Source organism: Canis lupus, chromosome 3 (genome assembly GCF_003254725.2).
Source record: "Canis lupus dingo isolate Sandy chromosome 3, ASM325472v2, whole genome shotgun sequence".
Classification (NCBI taxonomy): domain Eukaryota; kingdom Metazoa; phylum Chordata; class Mammalia; order Carnivora; family Canidae; genus Canis; species Canis lupus.
This window is the reverse complement of record NC_064245.1, coordinates 34,744,399-34,770,325: the sequence shown is the minus strand read 5'-3', so window position 1 is coordinate 34,770,325 and position 25,927 is coordinate 34,744,399. Positions and strand designations below refer to the sequence as shown.

The 25,927-nt window shown below is 44.6% G+C and overlaps 1 protein-coding gene across 1 annotated transcript in view; it reads right to left on the bottom strand.

Annotated features, from left to right (window-relative positions):
* The window catches only part of ATP10A (ATPase phospholipid transporting 10A (putative)), a 190,683-nt gene extending 166,084 nt beyond the window's left edge, over positions 1-24,599 (bottom strand). Inside the window, 2 exon segments of the mRNA XM_049108376.1 lie at positions 21,655-22,233; positions 24,449-24,599. Coding sequence (XP_048964333.1) covers positions 21,655-22,127 — 473 coding nt within the window. The 5' untranslated portion in view covers positions 22,128-22,233; positions 24,449-24,599.
* Positions 24,600-25,927: the final 1,328 nt, after the last annotated feature.

The following is a 25,927-nucleotide window of genomic DNA, read 5'->3' as shown; positions in this document are numbered from 1 at the left end:
CCTCCCTGTTCCTCCCATAATCAATCACTGCATGCATCCGATTTGACCAAAAGGGGCACAGCCCAGAACAAAGGCCTTATCAATGGGCTGAACTGGCCAGAAGCAATCCCCCAAATGCAGGGAGAAGTGGTACCTTTGTGTGCATGGTGGACAATCACCAAGTAAAACATCAGCTCCCACCCCCCTCAGCCGTAAGATACACTAGCAGGAAACTCCTTAACCTGACTGCCAAAGGTCAGTGTGAACAAAGGACGCATGCTATGGATAACCATAAAGACAGATGGAGATAAAATAGTTGACTGAACGGCAATCAAGATCAATGGCTTCAAAATTAACAAGTCAGCATGGCCCATTCTACGTTTGTGCATCAGAGGCCACCATGGGAATGCAGCTGTAGTGACCGGGCCTGACCTCCTCCAGCAGTGTCCCCTCAGCCTCCAGCACTGCTCCCCACACTACACTGCAGGCCCACAGCAGTGCCGAGGCAGCCAGCAAGCAGGGCTGCCTCTAGATTCAAAAGGAATCTCAAACTCAAAGATAAATAGTGGGGTAATAGCTAAGCAAGAGAGCATAGAGGAGCACATGACACTGTCTCTGTTGATAGCAACTCCTCCAAGCTGAGTGTGTGCCCTGGTCCATAGGAGAAGGGGGACCAGGGAGGGGTGGAGACAAGTGTGGTAAGTAAACATGTGGCTGGAAATCCTGGATGCCTGTCCATTGGCAGTGTCATCTCCAGTTAAAGGGCTAGAGCAACCTTCTTTAGAGTTCATGAGACCAACACAAAAACTAACAGTAGGAAAATGACCCCATACACAATTCATGGTGCCCTAATAACCATCCCTCACTGTACCATCCTGGATACAGACCTTGAAAAGGATATCCAAATTAAATTCATGCAAAAAGTTACCATAAACATAAATCACAAGATACTCAAGCATTTATTTGCACAGAGCCATGTTCACAGCAGTATTATTCACAACAGCCAAAAGATGAAAGCAACCCAAGTGTCCATTGCCATAAGGATGAGTAAATAAAATGGGGTATGTACACATCCCCAAATATTTTTCAGCCTCAAAAAGGAAGGGAATACTGACCCATGCTACAACATGAATGAAACTTGAGGACATTATGCGAAGCTTGTAAGCCAGTCACAAAAGGACAAATACTACATGAATAACTTCACTCATATGAGGTATCTAAAGGTACATCAAAATCATGGAGACAGAAAGTATAATAGTGGTTGTCAAGGGTTGGGGAAGGGAATTAGGACTTAGTGTTCAATGGGTTCAGAGTTTCACTTTGAGAATATGAAAAAGTTTTAGAGACAGGTGGTGGTGATGGCTGCAAGCAATGTGAATATAATTAATGCCACAGAGTTGTAAGCTTAAAGGCAGTTCTGATGGCAAATGTCACATATACTTGACCATAGTAAAAAAAAATCCAAAATTTTAAGGCATATGAGAAAGGCACACTCAAAGGCAGGAGGCTGGTGTGCCTGTGCAGCCCAGCTCAGGCTGCCCAGTGTGAAGTTACAAGCCCATGCTGGCTTACCACCTGTACCAGCAGTCACCCACAAAGGTCCAGAAAGTGAACCTAGTCAGATACCCAGCACCTCACAGTTCTTGACCACCAGAACCAACCCCACTGCACAAAAGTAAGGACTGTCCCTTTGTGTACATGGTGGTGCCTATAGTTTTTCAAAATTTCATAAGTAATCTCACATAAAAGGGAAATCAAGAGAATGAATTGGGCTGACATACAACTGAAACTATACAATGTTCTTTCAGTGGTCTGAGATGATTTTACAACATAAAGCTACTTGAAGATGTTCCAGGGCAATGGTCCCTGAAGAAGTGGACACACACAAAAAAATACACGATCACTGGGTTGCAAAAACATCACAACTTTGATTTATAATTGATATTCCTCTCTAATTGATTTATTAACTAATAAATATTTACTAGTGTATTTATTTACTCATTCAATCATGTACTGAATGCCTATGACTTATACATAAATAAACACACATTAAGTGCACATGCAGTAAAAAGTACATTTTACTGACAGGGGTCTGAGATCAAAAAAGATTGAAGATCACCACTAACACCAAGGAAATACAAACGATTTTAAAAACATATTATGAGCAGCTATATGCCAATAAATTAGGCAATCTAGAAGAAATAGACGCATTTCTGGAAAACAACAAACTACCAAAACTGGAACAGGAAGAAATAGAAAACCTGAACAGGCCAATAACCAGCAAGAAAATTGAAGCAGTCATCAAAAACCTCCCAAGACACAAAAGTCCAGGGCCAGATGGCTTCCCAGGGGAATTCTATCAAACGTTTAAAGAAGAAACCATAACTATTCTACTAAAGCTGTTCAGCAAAATAGAAAGAGATGGAGTACTTCCAAACGCGTTCAATGAGGCCAGCATCACCTTAATTCCAAAACCAGACAAAGACCCCACCAAAAAGGAGAATTATAGACCAATATACCTGATGAACATGTATGCAAACATTCTGAACAAGATACTAGCCAATAGGATCCAACAGTGCATTAAGAAGATTATTCAAAGTGACCAAATGGGATTTACCCCGGGATGCAAGGCTGGTTCAACACTCGTAAAACAATCAATGTGATTGACCATATCAGCAAGAGAAAACACAAGAACCATATGATCCTCTCAATAGATGCAGAGAAAGCATTTGACAAATACAGCATCCATTCCTGATCAAAACTCTTCAAAGTGTAGGGATAGACGGAACATTCCTAAGCATCTTAAATTGATCTTTGAAAAGCCCACAGCAAATATCAATCTCAATGGAGAAACACTGGGAGCCTTTCCCCTAAGATCAGAAACAAGACAGGGATGTCCACTCTCACCACTGCTATTCAACATAGTACTAGAAGCCGTAGCCTCAGCAATTAGGCAACAAAAAGAAACAAAAGGCATTCAAATTGGCAAAGAAGAAGTCAAACTCTCCCTCTTTGCCGATGACATGCTACCGTACATAGAAAACCCAAAAGACTCCACCCCAAGATTGCTAGAACTCATACAGCAATTTAGCAGTGTGGCAGAATACAAAATCAATGCCCAGAAGTCAGTGGCATTTCTATACACTAACAATGAGACTAAAGAAAGAGAAATTAAGGAGTCAATCCCATTTACAATTGCACCCAAAAGCATGATACCTAGGAATAAACCTCACCAAAGAGGTAAAGGATCTAGATCCTAAAAACTATAGAACACTTCTGAAAGAAATTGAGGAAGACACAAAGAGATGGAAAAATATTTCATGCTCATGGATTGAAAGAATTAATATTGTGAAAATGTCAATGTTACCCAGGGCAACTGACACATTTAATGCAATCCCTATCAAAATACCATGGACTTTCTTCAGAGAGTTGGAACAAATTATCTTAAGATTTGTGTGGAATCAGAAAAGACACCGAATAGCCAGGGGAATATTAATAAAAAAGAAAACCATAGCTGGGAGCATCACAATGCCAGATTTCAGGTTGTACTACAAAGCTGTGGTCATCAAGACACTGTGGTACTGGCACAAAAACAGACACACAGATCAATGGAACAGAATAGAGAACCCAGAAGTGGACCCTCAACTTTATGGTCAACTAATATTCGACAAAGGAGGAAAGACTATCCACTGGAAGAAAGTCAGTCTCTTCAATAAGTGGTGCTGGGAAAATTGGACATCCACATGCAGAAGAATGAAACTAGACCACTCTCTTGCACCATACACAAAGATAAACTCAAAATGGATGAAAGATCTAAATGTGAGACAAGATTCCATCAAAATCCTAGAGGAGAACACAGGCAACACCCTTTTTGAACTTGGCCACAGCAACTTCTTGCAAGATACATCCATGAAGGCAAGAGAAACAAAACCAAAAATGAACTATTGGGACTTCATCGAGATAAGGAGCTTTTGCACAGCAAAAGAAACAACCTACAGAATGGGAGAAGATATTTGCAAATGACATATCAGATAAAGGGCTAGTATCCAAGATCTATAAAGAACTTATTAAACTCAACAGCAAAGAAACAAACAATCCAATCATGAAATGGGCAAAAGACATGAACAGAAATCTCACAGAGGAAGACATAGACATGGCCAACAAGCACATGAGAAAATGCTCCGCATCACTGGCCATCAGGGAAATACAAATCAAAACCACAATGAGATACCGCCTCACACCAGTGAGAATGGGGAAAATTAACAAGGCAGGAAACCACAAATGTTGCAGAGGATGCGGAGAAAGAGGAACCCTCTTGCACTGTTGGTGGGAATGTGAACTGGTGCAGCCACTCTGGAAAACTGTGTGGAGGTTCCTCAAAGAGTGAAAAATAGACCTGCCCTACTACCCAGCAATTGCACTGCTGGGCATTTACCCCAAAGATATAGATGCAAGGAAACGCCGGGACACCTGCACCCCGATGTTTCTAGCAGCAATGTCCACAGTAGCCAAACTGTGGAAGGAGCCTTGGTGTCCATCAAAAGATGAATGGATAAAGAAGATGTGGTCTATGTATACAATGGAATATTACTCAGCCTACCCACCATTTGCTTCGACGTGGATGGAACTGGAGGGTATTATGCTGAGTGAAATAAGTCAATCAGAGAAGGACAAACATTATATGGTCTCATTCATTTGGGGAATATAAAAAATAGTGAAAGGAAATAAAGGGGAAAGGAGAAAAAAAGAGTGGGAAATATCAGAAAGGGAGACAGAACATGAGAAACTGCTACTCTGGGAAACAAACAGGGGTGGTGGAAAGGGAGGTGGGGAGGGGGTGGGGGTGACTGGGTGATGGGCACTGAGGGGGGCACTTGATGGGATGAGTACTTGGTGTTATGGTATATGTTGGCAAATTGAACTCCAATTAAAAAAAAGGATTGAAGATGACTCATATGATCCAGTTACACTAAAAAGACTGTCTATAACATTTAATTTTTTCTAAAAAGGATATATGCAGCCTCTTTGTCATTTACCCTTGGTAAATTCTGGTTTCGTCATGTTATCAGGATAATTATCTGGTTTGAGACACTTTCTCAAGAGCCTGAAATATTTAAACAACTGGATCCCATCTACACAGAAATCCAAGTTGAAGATGGCCCTGGATGCTCATGCAGGGTAGTGCATGACAAGAAGGTGGTCAGCGGCCCTGGGTAACATCACCTGGGATCCCAGAGCCCATGGGCCACCTCTCCACTCTCCAGTTTTGGACCTTCTGAGCTGAGGCCTCTCTTCAGCCACCATTTCCAGAGAGGGTCAATGAAGAATTTACAAGGCTAGCCAGGAACTTCACCGTACAAGTTCTTTAAAATTCTGAAAGCGGGATCCCTGCGTGGCGCAGCGGTTTAGCGCCTGCCTTTGGCCCAGGGCGCGATCCTGAAGACCTGGGATCGAATCCCACGTCAGGCTCCCGGAGGCGTCAGCCTCCTTCTCCCTCTGCCTACGTCTCTGCCTCTCTCTCTCTCTCTGTGTGACTATCATAAAAAAAAAAAAAAAAAAAAAAAAAAAAAAAAAAAAAAACTGTAAAATTCTGAAAGCATACTTCTGAAAGCATACCATACTAGAGAAATGCATAATGTTTAATTATTAAATATTTCAACTGAAAAATAATAAACACCTCTTTTCCAACATATCCAACATATCATGTCTTTGTGATCCCACTAAGCAAAGTGAGATCCTCATGTATTCTCAGCTAATTCAAATAGTTACAGATGTTTTTAACTGATACTATATAACTCAATAGTAACACACCAAAAACTGTAGTTAAAGCACTTGGTATTTGTTATATCCTCCCAGGAACACTAATGTATTCAATTCCTAAAGCTGATGTTAAAAATTACAACTCAGTGGCTTAAACCAACATAAATGTGTTATTGTTTAGTTCTGGAAATCAGGAGTCAGACATGAGTCTCACGGGAATAAAACCAAGGTTTCTGCTGGACAGTGCTCCTCCTGGAGGATGCAAGAGAAAGTCTGTTGCTCTGACTTTTCAGCTTCTCTAGGCCATTTACATTCCTCAAGTTGTGGCTCTTCTATCTTTGAAGCCAGCGAGAATTCCTGAGCCCTTCTCACACTGCATCTTTTTCTGCCTTCTTTTCTTCTACATTAAGGACTTGTGATTCGACTAAGAACTAAGATAATGTCCCCATCTCAGGGTCAGTTCATTAGCAACCGCCCTCACATCACACCAACCTTAATACCTCTGTACCATATAACTTAATAGTCTCTGGTTCTGGGGACCAGGATCTCTAGGGGGCCATTATTCTAACACAAGCATTCATCGTGCCATGACCCATATATCATGATTAGTTCACTCACTCATCTATATATTCAAAGATGCTGAGGCCCTGCTCTGGAACAATAACCACAGGGACAGTGAAAACTGGCTGGTCCCAGAGTGGACCAGAGAGCAGGACAGAGCAGTATGTCCGTAGAAACAGCTAGAACAGAAGAAGAGCAGTAATACCCAGGGTACAGAGGGGGGACTTCTGCTCCCAGCATAGATGGCAGCAGGAGAGAGCAGTCATCAGGAGTCATAGAAAAAAGGCCTAGAGATGGGGTGAGGGTGGCAGAGTGCAGAGGGGCTGGGCTACAGGTGTCCCAGGATCCCATGCACAGAGGTCCAGGGCTGCACCCCACCATGTAGTGGGATGACCTCCAGGCTTACTGGTAGGTTCCAACATTCAAAGAAAAAGACATGACATATTTATAATCCAAAAAATACAGCTCTAGTGACAATGAGGAAGGAGAACCAGAAGTGAGGCACTGACAAAGGCAGCAGTAGATAGGACAAGTCAAGTCAAGCACACAAGGAGGGTGAAGAAGGCCTGAGGGAAGCAGCTTCTTGGGATGTCTTAAAATGAAGGGTTTATTATTATTCAGGTGTGGTGAGGCCAACAGATCAGGAGATGACTGCCATTAAAAATACAGTTATTCACAGTTCCAAGAGGAAGAGGCATGCAACACCACAGGCAGTCACTCAGGGAAGCACTTGGGCCCATCAGGACAAGGGGACAATGTGAGCAACTCTTTACTGTGGTTTCCATTGGAAGGAAAGGTAGGGTAAGCAGGCTTAGCAACAACTTCAGTGAGCTCTGGTACACAGGGGTGCCTAGCTGTCTGGCACCTGCACCCTGGCCCCACCCCCACCCCCCCACCCCCGCCCATTGGGGGCAGGGAGATGGTGGTCCTGAGGATAACAGCCTAATAAAGAAGTATTTGGAGTGTGGGCTCTGGATTGGTTGGTTTGCATATGAAAGGTGCACTCACAGACAAGTCCTTGGCCTTCACTAGGAACTGGCTGGTCCTGGGAGGGGTTGTAAACCACCAGGATCCATAGGGCCCCAGATGTCAAAGCCTCAAATACAGACAATGAAAAGACAAAGTTAACACAGGATTGAAAAAGCAGGGACTGATTTAAGACGTTACTGTACACACTTGTTGGAACAGAGCCAGGAATCACAGACACTATGCTCCCTCCACCCAGCCCCACAGGCTTACTATGAGGGAATCCCCATTATATCCCCCACACACTTCACAGAGCTGTTAAGAGGATGTGAAACCAAAAGGAAAAAAGAAACTAAGACCATAAGCAGGGGGGTTCACAGTGATCAACAGTGAGTCTAAACAGAACCCATGAAGAAGTTCCTATCCATGGGGCTGCTGCCACAGTACTGGGACCCAATTCGGGTCCCCATCTCTGTATGAAAGAGCACCAGGGGCCTCTGCAAGCTTGGCATCCAAGCCACAACATGGTGTAACACTCACCGTGCTGTTACAGAAGGCAACGCAGCAACCAGATTTCAGTGTAATGAATCAAACTTTCCATCCCACTTAAAGGCAACGATTTTCTTTCCAAAAAAAGAAAAATTGTAAATGGAAAATGTTACAATGCAAGTCACAATGCCAGTTAAGTGCCAGGAAAAGTCGCACACATCTGATTTGACTAAAGTCTGTCCTGGCAAAATGAACAAAGAAAAGAATGAGGGTGATAACAATTACAATATGGAAAGGTACCACCTAGGCTTCTATCAACTAGCCGTGAGTAACAAGACAAAACTAATATTAGGCAATTTAATAAAAGTGCTCTTTTTTAGAAAATAAATAAATGCCATGTGTATCTTGAGACGGCAGAACATCTGTGGGGAACATTTCTGGCCCTTATTTGTCATTTATAGAAGACATTCTGAAATATATCATTTGGATTTATGTTTTAAAATGGTTTGCTTGTTCTGAGAGAGACAAAAGCTGAAAGCATCCCAAGAGGAACCACTGTCTCCCTCCTGATAACACTCAACTTCCTGCGTTGCCTTTTTGTCTCAGATTGTCCTGAGTTTTTGGAGTCAATACATTTCCTGAGCCACTGTGCAATGAAGAGAGAGAGAGAGAGAGAGAGAGAGAGAGAGGACAGATTTTGTAACTGAAATGAGAATGATGTCCAACATGGCAGAGGGCTGGGGGAGAGGCCCCATCTGCATCTCTGCCCAAGCACAGAAAAAGGTTATGCTAACATCCTCAGAATAAGGTCCCAGGGCCCCCTCTTCTACCCACTCACCTCTTGAGAGAACTGGAACGTCTAGATGAAACCCAGATTCTGGGTGCCACCCAAATGAGATGAGGCTGCTGGAACAAGAAGTCTGGGTGGCACAGATGGGATGCCACTGAGCATCCACCACATGCACCTCCCTATCCACAGCTGACATACTATACATACCACCAAGAGTCCCAAGGTCACATTTTGACGAAGTATGCAAACAGGAACCAAAAACAGACCCTCCTGAACTTGATTTTTAAAAAACTGCTATTAGAAATACACAAAAACAAAGGGTGGGATAGAAGATTAGTAAGAAGTGAGAACAAAGAGCTCAGCTCAACTGTCTGGTGACAGCTGCATTTCCTTCCATTTCATTAACCCCTCTGTTACTGGATTCCTTTGGGGGCAGCAGGTTCCATTCATAAAAGCACTGATGGGGAGAGAAGAACAACAGGAAAAGAAGTGGGAGAAATGGGATTCTCAGGGGGGCTCCAGAGCTTTGGGATGGACAGCTTTATAAGACCCAGACTACCCCCTCGTCTCACAGCCTGGGGCCTTCCTAGAAAAGTCCTACAGTTCCTGAAAGAGGCAAACCTGATGGGCAAGAAAAACTAAAGCAGATTCCCACACTGATCTTATGTCTTGACTGTTCTGAGATCACAGATCATGGATTAGGATGCCTGGGAAGCACTTGTCCGAAGAGTCCTGTAGAATATATCTCTGGAGGAAGCAAGTCCTGGCAGCTCTAGGTTTGTTTTCCTTTTGAAAACCAAAGACTTACTTTAGGATTTTTTTTTTTTAATTTTTACAACAGTTGATTAAACAAAAATGAGAATTTCAAAGACACCGTTAAATGAATCAATGAATTTAACTTATTTGATACATTTATAAAAGGGTTATTGCCAAATAATGAACTACATCACACTGCTTTCTAAGAAACAAAAATGCCTTAATTTTGCTATTTCCCTGTAGTGCTTTTCCAGTGAAGTGCATTTCTAAGAAGATACTTGAGCCAACCAAGGGTACCCCTGGATTATCAAGGGTTCATGAAGGTAGCAACGGGAGTCCACTGCTCCCATTATTTCAGTATTTCAAAATGCTTTTCCAAAACTGTCCACTTACCTATGGTGAAACCACACAGACTGAATGACACTTAAAGTTCGTTGTTTGGGCTGGCAATACATCTACTTCAGTGTAATTAACAATGTTAAGAAAGATTTTGACCAAAAGCTCTGAACAATAATAGAAATAATAGTAGTAGTAATAATCATAATAATGAGCTATAGATAACTTCTTCAAACACCTGCCTGCCTGGCATTGCTTCAGCCTTTTTGTGCATCATGTCACTTAGTCCTCCCTTCTATTTAAATGAGGGCACTGCGCTGAAGAGAGATGCAGCCTGCTCAGCATCTAACTGTTGGCAAGGGTTCAACCTCATTGAAGGGGTTTTAATTGTCCCTGATTGGCTTAAAATGGGCAAAAGAATGTGTTATTACCTAATGAAAATAGTTTTGTAGGCAAAATATTTCAAACTACAGTATACTCAGGGGAAAAATAACCACAGAGTGTATATCCAGGGCAATGCATACAAACTGTACTCTGGGAAAATGCAAAACAAGCAAACATGGAAAACCAAGCTAAGAGTATTCTAAAAAAAAAAATCAAAATCAAAATAGCCTTTCCATTTTTAACTGCCAGTTCCTTCGATGTACTATATATAGCAAGGTTAAGACTTGTACAAATAAAAAAAAAAAAAAAAAAAAAAGACTTGTACAAATAAGTACATTGGGCTCCCCTGCTTCAGGAATTCAGCAGATAGGGACCACCCCACTGTGACGGGCAGGACCCCAATGTCACACAGACCTTTCTGAATCTTCTCAAGTCAAGTAATCCAGAAACATGGATAAGTGCTTTCTTTCAAAGTCTTCCCAAAATCCTTTTTTTTTTTAAGGTTTTATTTGAGAGAAAGAGAAAGAGAGAGAGGGTATGAGCACAGGCAGATAGAGTGGCAAGCAAAGGGGAGAGGAGAAGCAGACTCCCCACTGAGCAGAGACCCTGATGTGGGGCTAAATACCAGGACCCCAGGATAATGACCTGAGCCAAAGGCAGATGCTTAACCAACTAAGTCACCCAGGTGCCCCCAAAATGCTTTTCAATGAGGGCCTAAATGGCCTTGGTGGCAGGGCAGTTTTTTATGGGGTGGGACTGTCCAGAGCAAAGCAAGTAGATCAGATACCATGCAGCAGCCTGGCCGTGAATACCAAGCACAAGCACGAGGAAGACCAGCAGTCATTGTGATAACTAAGTATTTGCAAGCACACCTGGAGGCAGTCCTGCTTCCAGACAGGAGGAGATATCTGACCCCTTCCAGAAAAGGCAGGCTGAGTTCGGAGTAACTCACAAAGTCCCAGCCTCAGAACAATGTTGTAATGGGAGCTGAGCTGACCTTCTCTGTGGGTAAAGCCCAATACCCAGAGCATTCACTGACTCTCTCAGTTACCGTCCAGCTCTATGTTTTGGCTCACGTCACGTCTGCAGCCAGGAGATCCAGCCCTGCCTCAAGCTCTGCTCTGGCGGCAGCATCAGTTGGAATCTCTCTCTGCCCCTCCCCAACTCATGTGGGACTGCCTGTGCTCTAAAGTAAATAAATCTTAAAGGGATCCCTGGGTGGTGCAGCGGTTTGGCGCCTGCCTTTGGCCCAGGGCGCGATCCTGGAGACCCGGGATCGAATCCCACATCGGGCTCCCGGTGCATGGAGCCTGCTTCTCCCTCTGCCTATGTCTCTGCCTCTCTCTCTCTCTCTCTGTGACTATCATAAATAAAAAAAAAAAAAAGAATCATCAGCAATAGTTCCACATCACATGGCTGCCTGAAGGTGATATACCAGTTAATGCAAAAAAGATAAGTATATTTTTTCATAACTGTTTCTTTTCCTATGTGGACTTAAAAGATAATTACTTATTGAACACTACATCAGATATGAATTATGTCCTATGTGTTGGCTAATTGCATTTAAATTTTTTTAAATTTTTTAAGGTATTTATTTATTTATTTTATGATAGTCACAGAGAGAGAGAGAGGCAGAGACACAGGCAGAGGGAGAAGCAGGCTCCATGCACCGGGAGCCCGACGTGGGATTCGATCCCGGGTCTCCAGGATCACGCCCTGGGCCAAAGGCAGGCGCCAAACCGCTGCGCCATCCAGGGATCCCGGCTAATTGCATTTAAATAAAGTTTCTAAAAAAGACAATTCCATACAGCAGTAATTATAAATCTGTGTTGATAGACTTACGACGTGTAAAGGTACAAATTTATAGGATAGTAATAGCACAAAGGAGAAAGAAAAAATAGAATTATACTGAATGAATTTTCTTTTTTTTTCTTTTTTTTAATAAATTTATTTTTTATTGGTGTTCAATCTGCCAACATATAGAATAACACCCTGGGTGACGGGCACTGAGGGGGGCACTGAATGAATTTTCTGTTGGGCTGGCGAGACTGGGGACCTCAAAACGGCCAACCCCAGGCCAGCACCCTCCCAATAACGCGGCCTTGCCGCCCTACCCTAATTTAGCTTACAAGACCTGTAACCCTTGCCCTAATCGGAATGCCACCCTGCCCCCATCTTCCTGCCCAAAACCCTTTATAGACCCCCCAGAGGTGTGCCTGGGTGCGACTTCCCTGCCCGGGACTTCCCTGCTCTCTCCCTCCCCCGCCGGCCACGGAACTTCATAGGCTGAGATCGTGTCCCATTAAAAGCTTGTTTGACCAACTTTTGCCTGGCTTCTCTATTCCATTTCACTACCAATTGGATTAAACCTGACATTTTCTAAACACAATGGAAATTGTTAGTATTAATGTGAACTACATTATTTTAAATTAAGATACTATCTGCAATCTCTATAGCACCATTACAAAAATAACTAAGAACATCAATTAGTAAAAGAAACAACAAGGAATTAAAATGGTACACTAGAAAATATTGAAAGGCGGCAATAATGGCAGTCTATGGAACAGAAACATGCAAGACATATAGAAAACACACAGCAAATTGGAAGACATAAATCCTACCTTATCAGTAATTACATTAAATGTTAATAAAATACTATGACAAAAGGCAAAAATTGGCAGAATAAATTTTTCAAAATTCAAAATTCAACCATATGCCATCTACAAGACAAACATTTTAGATTCAAAGACAAAAATATGTTGAAAGTTAAAGGATGAGAAAAGATAGACCATGGAAACTGTAACCAAGAGAGCTTAAATAACTATATTAATTTTAGACAAAACAGATTTTTAAAATAAGAATTGGTAGAGACAAAAATGCATTTTATATTAATAAAAAGGTTAATTCATCAGTGAGACATAAACATTTTAAACAGCTATGCAGGAGATCCCTGGGTGGCGCAGGGGTTTAGCGCCTGCCTTTGGCCCAGGGTGCAATCCTGGGGACCCAGGATCGAATCCCACGTCGGGCTCCTGGTGCATGGAGCCTGCTTCTTCCTCTCTCTCCCTATGTGTGACTTTCATAAATAAATAAATAAATAAATAAATAAATAAATAAATAAATAAAAAAAATTTAAAAATAAAATAAAATAAAATAAAATAAAATAAAATAAAATAAAATAAAATAAAATAAAAAGCTATGCAGGGGCGCCTGGGTGTCTCAGTGGTTGAGCGTCTGCCTTCAGCTTAGGGCATGATCATGGAGTCCTGAGTTTGAGTCCCGCATCGGGCTCCCTGCATAAAGCCTGCTTCTCCCTCTGCCTGTGTCTCTGCCTCTCTCTCCATGTTTCTCGCGAATAAATAAATCAATCTTAAAAAAAAATGATATGTATCTAACAGAGCCCCAAAATGCATGAAGCAAAAGCTAACAGAAATAAAAGATTTGGTAAGACTTGGGAAACTTCCAACACTCCACTTTCAATAATGACTAAAACATCAGTCAGAAGATCAACAAGGAAATAGAAAATGTAAACATTTTAAATCAACTAGACCTAACAAATATCTCTAGAACACTTTATACAACAGAATACACATTTTTCTCAAGCACACATGGAACATTTTCCAGGATAGATCATGAAACAAGCCTCAACAAATTTAAAGGATTGACATCACACAGAGTACTTCAATCAGATGAAATTAGAAATCACTAACAGAAGGAAATTTGAAAAATTCACAAACATGTAAAAATTTATAAGACATTACTACATTACTAAATAACCAGGAATTCAAGGAAGAAGTCACCAGGGAAACTGGAAAATACTTTGAGACAAAAAAATATGAAAAAAGAATACAACCAATCTTATGAGATGCAACTAAAATAGTTTCTACAGGGAAATGTGTAGCTGTTAATACCTTTATTAACAAAGAAAAAGGGCAGCCTGGGTGGCTCAGCGGTTTAGTGCCGCCTTCAGCCCAGGGAGTGATCCTGGAGACCTGGGATCGAGTCCCACATCAGGCTCCCTGCATGGAGCCTGCTTTTCCCTCTGCCTGTGTCTCTGCCTCAGTCTCTCTCTCTCTCTGTCTCTCATTAATAAGTAAAATCTTTAAAAACAAAGAAAAAATTACTTAGAAAATAACCTAATCTTCTACCCTCAATAACTATAAAAGGGAGATCAAACTAAGCCTAAGGCACAGAAGGAAGGAAATAATAAAGATTAGAGCAGAAATAAATGAAATAGAGAATAGGAAAACAATAGAGAAAAATCAATACAAAGAAACTTGATTCTTTGACGAGATCAACAGAATTGGAAAATCATTAGCTAGAATGAGCAAGCAAATAAGAACATTCACATTGTTAAAATCAGTAATAGAAGATGATACATTATTACCAACCTTACAAATATAAAAAGAATTAGAAGATATTATTATGAACAAGTGTATGACAACAAATAAGATAATTTAGATGAAACAGACAAGTCCTAGGACAATAAGAAAATACCACGACTGACTCAAAAACAAATAGAACATCTGAATGGACCCACAAGTATTGAGATTGAACTAGTGATTTTAAAACTACACAAAGAAAAGCCTAGATTGAAGTTCTCCTCAGTGTTGAATTCTTCCAAACATTTAGTGAAGAACACCAACTTTTCACAAACTCTTCTAAAACTGAGAATAGTAGGAACACCCCCAAATCATTCTATGATGCCAGGATTGTGTTTTCTTTAGAGCAAAACCAAAGAGATATATATACACACACCCCAATATCCCATATAAATACAGATGCAAAAAGCTTCAGCAAATTCTACTAAACTGAATCCAGTAAACTATAAAGAAGATTATACACCATGACTACACAGGATTGACCATGACTACATAGGATGGATCCCAGGAAGGAAAAATTTAGTTTCACATCCGAAAATCAATGTAATAATTATATCAATTTAATGAAGGACAAAAGCCAGATGATCATGTCAGATAAGAAAAAGCATTTAACAAGATCTAACACTCTTTCTTGATTTAAAAAAAAAAAAAAAAAAGTTCAGCAAAGTATGAAGAGAACTTCCTCAACCTGATAAAGGCATTTATACAAAAGCCGAACGTAGCATCATATTTCATGGTGAAAGACTAAATGTTTCCCTCTCAGATCAGGAACAAGACATGACAGTGCAAAATAACTGACCTACAATAATGCATTAAAGGAAAAACTGTTTAGATCTGAATAAAGAATAAAATCAATAGTTTTGTGGTAATGTTAACTTCTTAGTTTTGATCACTGTAATACAGTCAAGTAAAATGTTAAAATTAGAAGAGGATAGGTGAGGGATATACAAAAATTCTACACTATTTTTGCAACTTTTCTGCAAATTATTTCAAAATAAAAAGGTTAAAAATTTTAGAAAGCCAACTGGTTCCCACCAGAAGATGCTAGAGATGCAAATCAAACATTTCTCTCTTTTTCTTGATTTGTACCACTGGGAACTTAGGTAGTAGATGAGGGGAAGGGTCTTTTTATAAAAGTATTACCAATAGTAAACTAGACCATCAACATTTGGCATCCACCAACAAATTAATAGATGGAGGCCATGATCATCAAATGGCTGCTAATATCCATTCAGAAAAACAGGGGCAAAGAAACATTATGTTCCTCTTGATGGAAGTACACAACATCTATGAATATGGTTTTGACCAAAAAAAAAAAAATGAAAAGAAAGTCAAATCTGTACCTGAGGGAGTTCTGATAAAGCATCCAGACCAATCTACCACTAAACAGAATTACCGCAGAACCGAACATGTAACATGATGCCACAGAAAAGTAATTGGCAATATTCAGGCCATGGGAAACTCTACAGTATAAATAACTTAGTTTCTTCAAAATAATTGCAAGAAGAAAATGAGCAAGAGAAATGGAGTTTGAGAGGAGGACATCTACAGATTAAAGGAGACCTACCAGCCAATCACAGTAAGACTTTATTTGGATCTGATTGAAACATACAGATCAACAGAAATATGTATGGTATTTATGAAACAAATGAAAATCTGAACACAGATTAGGTACTTAATAAGGACTTAGTATCAATTTAGGTATAGTAATGACACTGCAGTTTAGTTTTGAAGAGTCATTGCTTTTCTAAAGATAAATAGTGAAACATTTACAGAAGAAATATCTGGGATGTACTTCAAAATAAAAGAGAGAGGCAGTAGGTAGGATAAAACACTGATGAAACATGAGCTGCTAACTGTTGAAACCTCATGAGGGTACATTATATGTGTACTTCTCCATATGTGTGAATAGAATGAAATTAGAATCTGTAACAGAAAGAAATTTGGAAAATGCACAAATATGTGGAAATTAAGTAAGACATTCCTAAATATCTAATGGGTCATAGAAAAAAACTCATAGAGGAAGTTAGGAAGTACTTTGAGATGAATAAAATTTTCAACAGTTTTTTAAAAAAAGAAGCCTACTTCTCCTGGGGGTAGAGGTTTCAAACACAAAAATAACTGCAAAAGTGAAGTCAGAGCAGGAGGACTATGGTTTCAAACCATGGTACTGCTGCCTCCTAAAGGAGACCTTAGGCATACGAAGTCTCAGTTTCCCCCATCTGAGAAATGGGGATATAAAAAGTAATGGTACTGTTGGGAGGATAAGATGGAATTATGGCCTCAGTTTCCCCATCTGTGAAAAAAATGGAAATGTGAAAATATGACTGGTGTTAGGTTAAGACAGAATTATACTGGGGCACCTGGGTGGCTCAGTGGTTGAGCATCTGTCTTTGGCTCAGGTGGAGATCCCAGAGTCCTGGGATTGAATCCCGCATCAGGCTCCCCGCCACTTGCCTCCTATCAACAAGTAAAGAACTGCCCCATGCCTACCTTCTGAGGGCAACCAAATTTCTAGGAAAAGAAAGGTTCTTTTTCTACAATTTGACAACCATGAGCCCAGTCACATGTGAAACATGACAGGTATCAAAAGAAAAATAACTTCTAAAAGCCATATGAATGTCAATGTCCAAATATAATTCCTCAAGTGTTGTCCTGCCTAGCATACCTGAGAGACAGCCCTGCTTAAAGAAGTCATGCATTACTCGGGCATATTCCTGTCTCCTGGATCTGGTCTTGGTATCTCTGCTTTTGCAAATCTTTGACTCCAACTAAGACAAAGTCGCTATGTTTCTGCTGCTGACAAGGAAGAGATGCAACTCCCCAGGAAAGGGAAGGATGGAGAGGGGAGGGGAGGGGAGGGGAGGGGAGGGGAGAGGGGAGGAGAGGGGAGGGGAGGGGAGGGGAGGCCAGATAAATGAACAGAAAACAAAAGGAGAACTTTGCTGGGTGTCATTTCAGGCTCTTCTGAAAAAACAAATCATGAAGTCCAGGGTAAGCCAGTTGGACAGATAACCCCAGTGAGCTGGGGAAATGAAGTGAGAATCAAAGGAAAGGGAACAAAGTTTGAGCAATTCCAAGATAAGCAAGCGTTAGAGCACCTCCTGACTACCTGTTTTCCCAAAGGAGGATGGAAAGACACCAACCCACCACACTCAAATCCATGTACAAAGCCCAAATGATTCTGGGAAAAGTCATCTCAGATTATTTCCTGCAGAAATACTGTTTCCACCATCTAGGAGACAGATATTGGAAGGTGTCCATAAGAGTCTATTTGAATTATTACAAAGAGAATGGAGACAAAAGGAAAACAAAATGACACCCTGACCCAGGCAAGGCATGGGGCAGAGGGAGGGAGGGCCAGAGGACAAGAGCACCAGGAGGGGTACCTGGCCTGGGGCCAGCACCTCACTTGACAAGTTAGGAAACACTGTGCAAGTAAGGCAGGGGCCTTGGGTAGCACCCTTACCTCAAGCTGCACCCTTATTAGGCAGGGGGTGAGGTTTGTTTGTTTTAACAGTGTTATCCACTTGCCCCTATGGTTGAAGAGGAGGATGAGGATTTCTTCTATGCATGGTCTCTGCTTCCTCCCTTTGCCTCTTCTGGGCAACATTCCTTTCTAGGAGTCTTCAACTTTTTCATCAATGTCCTTCTCTGATAACTATTCTCTGCTTTTCTGCCACCAGAATCAGCACTCTGCAGGCGGACTCTGTGCTCCCATCCCCTCACCTCTTCCAGCCCCATCAGCCTTCACCCTGCAACCACCTACCCCCCTCTTAGCCCAAGCCCCTGATGACACCAACCTTGTCCCAGCTGGCTGCTCAATAAGCCCCCTTTCTTTTCACCTGGTGCCCCAAGGGAGATGACTTCTCTAGCCAGCCTCTGCTAGCACCAAGGAGTCTGCATGACTATGAAGGACTTCCCACACCCACTCCAACCCACCAGACCATGACTAAGTGATACTCAAACTGACCAATCCCACCAGCTCGGAGGCCACTGACAGGACCTGACCCCCCAGGATCACCCACCTCTCTCTCATCCCACTGGGCATGGCTCAGGAGGATCTTCCTAAATACCAACAATCTGAAATCCATAAGAGGATGCAATCGGCTCAGGACATGGAAGCAGAGGACTGCTTCACAAACTTCATGTGTAAACAAAGCCATGCTGTAGATGCCAGCTCTCCCACCTGCACAGGCTCAAGAGTTCAGGGGTGAGAAGGGAGAGCCTGGGAAACTGCATTTCTAACAAGTCTGATGGAGATTCTCATAAAGAAGGGACCCAAAGACTATGTTACTGAGGGAAACATAAATAATGGTGTAAATAACTGACGCACTTTCAGTTGTAGTCACAACACAAAGAGATGTCCAAGGAATGCCAGAAACAGTGTCAGTAGGTAACGCTTCCCCAACTAAAGTTTGCTCATACTCTGATTTACATATGCTTTGACTACATTTACATCCCTCTGCACATCAACCAGAGCAATGGCACAGCCCAAAACAGAACTTGACCTCCCACTGTCTCTGCACTGAACAAATTTTGGTTTGACATAAAATAAGTCATCTCCTGGACTTCTCTGGCCCAATGCCAGCCCCCTGAGGTCCTGGGCTACAAGCACACACCTTGCCCCCACAAACAGGTTATGCCCTGGTTGTAGTCTCAGGCTGCCCTGACCCTATCCCATGCCCTACCACCACCACCATGTTCCCTCCACTGCAGCATCTTCCCTTCACACCCACATCCTTCCTAATCCTCACTCATGCCCTCCTCTGGAAAGCCTCTCCTGAACTGCATCCTGCATCCCTAGGCTAGGTCTAGGGTCTCCCATGCATGGATACATCCTGAAGTGTAATCACTCCCTGCAGTAAGTTCTAGGTGAGACCCAGCCTCCTCCTTTTCTATCCCAGGGTCTAGCTAGGGCCTGGCAGAGTGAGGAGCAAATCAGGGCACTGGTTTGAGTTGATGGACAGGAGTTTCAAGGCAGCTACACACAGCCTGGAATGCAATGGGAACACAAGTCTCTCACCATTTTCAGAGGACGGGGGAGGGCTGAGAAATGCATACCACTCACAGCTCAATCCTGAAAACATCAATCTCAGACCCCCTGGGCTTGGAGGAGTTTGACATGGCTTCTGAACACCCCTGTCATACCTACGCATAAGCACCTGGGACCTTCCTAAAGAAAGGACCCCTTCTCTCCCGCAGAAATGCATTCAACTTGGGAGCTGGGAGATATTTAGGAACTCCTGAAAGCATCATTATCCCTGAGGACCTGCCCCTAGGGCTGTACCGATTATTTAAGAATCTCAGTCTGGTCAGGATGGAAGGTGAGAACACAGATAGGTATGGTCCAAGGGGAAGATGAATGCTTCAAAATCCCATGAAACCTTCCAAGGTCAAGTAAAGAGAACCGCTTTTGGGTCCCACTCTATTTTCTCATCTGCATGTTGGGGGTGATAATTGTTTTAAGGGTCAATTGACTTAATGGGTTAAAAACACTCTGTCAATTAAAAATTATACTATACTTCCTGAGGCCCAAGTATTTCTGAAAAGGAGGCCACAGGAGCTACTGACTGGCTCAGTGATAACAGGAAGGGGTATGAGTGTAAAGACTTAAACCTGCTGGAGTCCCACCAATTATGTCATACAGAAGGCAGATATACAGCTTTCCAAAGTCCTCACACTAGGGACAGAGGACGTTTGTGAAATAGGTGCCTCCTCCATTCTTGGCCTCAGGCTTCTTGTGAACAGGAGCCAGGAAATTCCACGGCCCTGTCCACTGACATCATGCTTGCTGACTGTGGACAGTGGGCACCCCTTGAGAGCAAGAGGGCAGCATTACTCAAAGTATGAGCCATTATATAAGCATCACCTCCGTGCTAATTAAATACTCAGATTCCTGGGTCCAGTCCCAGAAGAGCTTGGTCAGAAACACTGGCCATGGAGCCTGAGAGTTATTTTTAACAAGCTCCTCAAGTGAGTTTTATATAAATTTAAGAACCTCAAGCACCAGTAATGTTGGAAAAGCTGTAGAACTGAAAAAGAAAAAAAAAAAAAAAACTGGATTGAATTTGAATACCACTACACAGCAGCTGTGTGGCCATGGGCAAGTTACTTAACCTTTGTGAACCTCAGTTTACTCATCTGTAAAATAAGTATGAAGCACAACCAGTGTTGCTGGAAGAGTGAGAAATAATACTCTGCATCTACGTTATCCTAAGAGGTAGGAATAACCATGACCCTCATCTTTTAAGGGAACAATCTGCCACTGTGAACATAAGGGGTTTCCTGGAAGCCTCTCACATGCAATGGAAGCTGGACAAGATCATGTCTTTAACACAGAGGCCCACATCAGCCCCCTACAGCAGGAGTCAAGCAAGGTGAACAGGAAGGAAAGCTGGGCTGAGCTCTGGAGAGAAGCCAAGCCCATCTGTCCTCCTGAGAGGTTCCACCTGAAGGGCTCAGGTACTAGACGCTGTTCCAAGACTGCTCTGCAGCCAAATGGCTTTTTTGGGGGTGAGGAGTCTAAACGGAAAAGAGCATTCCCCCACGCGGAGAGTCCAAAACTCTGGGGAGGTGCCGGGAGAGAGGAAGTGCCCAATGTGATGACATTCCCTTGTACCAAGCATGGGCAGGGCTCGAAAACCCCTGAAAGCCTCCGTTTTCCATTTGGAAATTGGGGTTGATTTTTAGAAAATTAACATTAAACAGTCAACTATGGGATGGCACCCAGCTGGGTGGCCTGTTCCAAACTCACATCAGTGGATGGACATTGCTACTATCACCCCTGCTTTTCTATATGTCTGTGCTGGTCACACCAAACCTTGGTGACAATTTCACTGTTGTCCCAAAACAAGAAAGGGGTTATCTAAGCTTGAGCTTTATATACCTGTGCTTGGTAGTTAAACTTGTTAAACAACCTGTCCCAGAAAGCCTGGCCAAAAACTGAAGTTGGGACTTCAAACCAGAGATCAGGGCATGGATGTCCCTCCTTTTTCTCAAAAGGCGGGGGCGCCGGGGATGAGGCTGCTGGAGTCCAGCCCTGGACCGTGCCGGTGTGGATGCGGCATCTGGACGGCGGGCAGGGGCAGGGCACCCCCCGCGCGCCCAGCCCGAGGTGTCCGGCTTCCTGCGCCCCGGGCGCGCAGGCCAGGGCCTCCACCCCCAGGGCCGCCGCCTGGGCCGCCCCGCCCGGTGCCACCGCTCACCGCGCCCAGCGCCGGGCTCCCGGGGCGCCGCGGCCCCGCTCACCTGCTGAAGACAAGGCAGCCCAGGTGGTTGATTTCGTGGTCTGAGCGGTGGCGGCTGTAGTCCTCCCACAGGTCCTTGAAGGCCGTGACCGCCAGAATGAAGAGCACGGGCGCCAGCGCCAGGCCGGGCTGGAAGGCGTTCACCGCCGGCACGAAGTTGAGCAGCGCGATGAAGACAAAGTACACGTTGGCCAGGCGGTGGAACTGCTCGAACAGGTTCTTGGGCAGAAAGGACAGAAGAGTGTACTTGGTGGTCTTGAGCCGGTTGTCGGCCAGGCGCTGGGCGCCCCCGCGCCGCCGCCGCCGCGCACCCTTGGCCGCGCCCGCCGCGGGGTCCTCGACGCCCGGGGGCGGCAGCAGGTTGGAGCGCACCACGCGCGTCCTGCCGTCCCCGGGCCGCCGCCGCCGCCGCCGCCGCCGCCGCCGCCCGCCGGGGCACCCGGGCTCCTCGGCCGCCGCTGGCTCCCGCTGCATGGCCGCGTGTCGCCGCGCCCGGCTCCTCCGCCGCTCTCGCCCGCCCGCGCCAGCCTCCTAGGTGATCATCGCCGGCCGCTCGCGCGCGGGGGCGCGGGCTCCCCGCCTAAGGGACGCAAGGAGCCGCGGTCAGCGCGCGCCCCGCCCCGCCCCGCTCCGCTCGGCCCCGCTCGGCCCCGCCCCGCCCCGCCCCGCCCCGCCCCGCCAGCCCGCGGTTCCGCGGTCCGGGGCCGGCGGGGCGGGGCGCACAGCACCCCTAGTCCTCCCGCGCGCCGGGCCGTGGCCGTCGCCGCCGCTCCCGGCCCCGCCCCGCCCCGCGCCGCGCCGCGCCCCGGCTGGGGTTCCGCGGACTGCGGGGAACGTCAAAAGCCGGAGCTGCAAACTTTAAAGCAGTTTCGTTTCGTTTCGTTTCGTTTCGTTTCTAGAAGCACCAGTTGGTTCCAGAACGAGGCCGACGCGCCCTGGCACCGTGGCGGGGAGGGGGGGCGTGGGGAGAACCTGCAGAGTTTGAGAGAACAGGCTCCGCAGCCGGCAGCCGGCAGGCTCCCTGGCTCGCTCTGCCTCAGGCCCGGACGGGGGACGCGGGCCAGGAAACCGGCAGGGAGCCCTCTCCTGCGACCGGCTGGCCTCAAAATCCACATGAGTCACACCAGTGCTATGACTTTTGTGCCTCACTTGCCAAGGGTATCTGCTTTTAGAGAGAGCCCAAGAGGTCGGGACTCTGGGCCGCCTGGGTGGCTCGGCGGTGGAGCATCTGTTTTTGGCTCAGGGCGTGACCCCGCGGTTCCAGGACCCGGCTCCCCGCGAGGAGCCTGCTTCTCCCTCTGCCTGCGTCTCTGCCCCTCTCTCTCTCTCTCTCTCTTTCTCTGTGTGTGTGTATTTCTCGTGAACAAATAAATAAAATCTAAAAAAAAAAAAAGTCGGGATTCTGTTGCCTTTAAACCCTTCCCTCCTGTCCCTGTCAACCTCCACCTACTTTCAGATTCACTTTTTGGGTAACTAGACTTTGTCCTTTCCCTAATTATCGCTGCCTTTCCTTACTTCCCTAAAAGGGCTTCTTTTTTTCTTTTCTTTTCTTTTCTATCTTTTAATTGAAAGGAGGAATATTTCGGGTGGCAAAGGCAGACTTTGGTTTGAGGTATTTTTCCTTTCCTCTCTGGTAAAACCTCAGAGACAAAATACCCCTGTGTGTTGCAGTTCTGAGGTGGCCTAGGAGAAGCTGTGACAGGAAATTGTAGGTGGTGACTGGAAGGGGAGGAGAGGACCAGAATTGCAGAAGTGTCTTTTGGGACAAAGGGCTCTCCTCAGTATTCATGGGGAGTCCGACGAGAGAGTTGCATATGAATGGCGGGGGTGGGAGAATGCTGGGTATGGCAAAAGGTATTGAGGAGTTCCTGAGTTCCTACTTCTGCAAGTAACACTCTCCACCAGACATGCACAGAGGTAACACGGTGGCCTTCTCCTTTGGAAGCACAGAGAAAAGCAGCAGAGATTTCTTGCCAGGGAGACTCTGGCTGAGGATTTGGGCAAGAAGAGCCCTTATGAGGACTGTCTTGATTCTGGGAGTTACTGGCTTCCTGCAGGCCAGCGCCTCCTTTCTCTTCTTGCCCTGGGATACTCAGTCATTTCCCACCAGACCACCTCAGCCCTGGGTTGTCCCTTTTGTGCCTGCTACAGGTCACTTCCATAGCTTTGCTCAAACCACTTACGCCTTCCCCATGACACTCACTCACCTCCTGTACTCTGGGGCTCACAACCCATCCAGCCATGCCAGGGTCTCATGTCTCTACGGGGAGCCTTGCCACAGACCACAATATTTGTCAGAATCCAGTAAGAAGGGTAGAGTGACAGATACTAAGAAAATATCGTATGCCATATATCAAGCCTCTTCCCCACGCCATTCCTAGGGGTAGAATATTAATGTGTAGAGGCCTGAGTCAGAGAAAGATTTGGCTAAAGAACTTGCATTTTCAGGGAAAGAAGTTAGGTCTCACGATGAATCAGTGGCATCCCAAATTGGGTATTAATAGCAAGTGAAGGACCACAGCTTCCCTGGTTTCCAATGACTAAGACCCCATGGACCCTCCTTTCTTTTCCTCCATCATCTAACCTAAATGAGGCCCCAGAGCCTACTGGCTCCATGTCTATGGATGTCCATGTCTAGATGCTGCCATCCCTACAGGTATCCTCAGTGTGGCCCGAGTGTCTCTGGGTGGGTCTCCCTGACTCCCAGTCTCTTTGCTTCAACCAGTCCACATATTGCCTAAGTGGTTCCTTGACCGACTGGATGGACCCCTTCATTTCTTTACCCTGGAGCTTACCGGAGTTCCCTGTTGCTTACAAGGTCAAATGCTGACTCCTCAGGCAGAGGTCCCTTGAGGCCCTCAGGGGAACTGGCACCAACTTACTGATTTAACTCCACCCTCCCTACTCCTGGCCCAGCCCCAGGACAAGAGGTCTCCTTACCCTTCTCAGAACAGACCTTGCTCATTCCCATCTACATTCCACTATAAGGTTCCAAGATTCCATGAGTCACACTGCTCCTGAAGCCTGGAATCTTCCCCCACCTGCTTTTCGCCAATCCAAATTCAATACTTCCACTAAGATCTCATTCACCTGGCCTCCAAGGAGGTTTCCACACTGCATAATCCATTGAACCTCATGAAATTACTTCTGTTCTGATATATACGCAGTGATATATAAACCTCCCTGCGATTGTTCTGCTGGGATTTTGAGCTTGGATGTCTTCTGCCAGTTAAACTCGTAGACGCAACTGCCTGGGCCAGAGCCAAGCTTGGATGAACTCTGGGCTGGCAGTCTGCATCGCTGAGCTCTGACAAGGCTGTGCTGTTGGGCCTTGGGCAAGTCACTTTAATTGTCCTCCTTCAGTAAATACTTATTCTTCACCCACTATGTGCCCGGCACTATACTAGGCACTGAGAACTGACTTGAAAGTCAGATCTGTTGATGACAATAGATAATTCTCATGGATCTAACATTCTAGTAGGAAGAGACTGTGATATTGGGATTTATAACAATACATATATATTTGGTCTCTGTCCCTATTTCTGGCACAGAGCTCCTAAACCCTTAGAATTTCCTAAGCAATGAATGCTGAAGTTGTCTTGATATTGATAACAAACCCTTTTCAGCCACACCTGAGTTTATCTTAATAAAGTGACTTTTAGAAAACAGTTTAGATAGGTGCTGGTTGCCAGGGGATCCAACCATGTGATTAAAGAGAATTTTCAGCCCCACTCCACTCATCTCCAGGGAGGGGAGAGGAGCTGGATAGAGGTTGAATCAGTTGCCAACAAACAGTGTTTTAATGAGTCTAAGTAATGATGCCTCCCTAAAAACCTGAAAGGATGGGGTTTGGAGAGTTTCCAGGTTTGTGAACATTGGAGGTTCAGGGAGAATGGCGCTCCCAGACAGGGTATGGAAGCTCTATGCCCTTTCCCCATATTTGCGCTATGCATCTCATCTATCTGCCTATTCCTGAGTTATACCATTTTATAATAAACTGGGAATCTGGTAAGTAAAATGTTTCTTTGAGTTCTGTGAGCCACTGCAGCAACCTAATTAAACCCAAGGACGGGGTTGTTGAAACGTCTGATCTATATAGCTGGTCAGAAGCACAGGTGATCATGTGACTAGCATCTGAAATGTGTGTGTGTGTATGTGTTGGGAGGTAGTCTTGCAGGATTGAGCCCTTAACTGTGAGATCTGACACTGCTTACAAGAAGTCTCAGAATTAGGTTGAATTATAGGACAACTGACTGGTGTCAAAGAATTGCTTA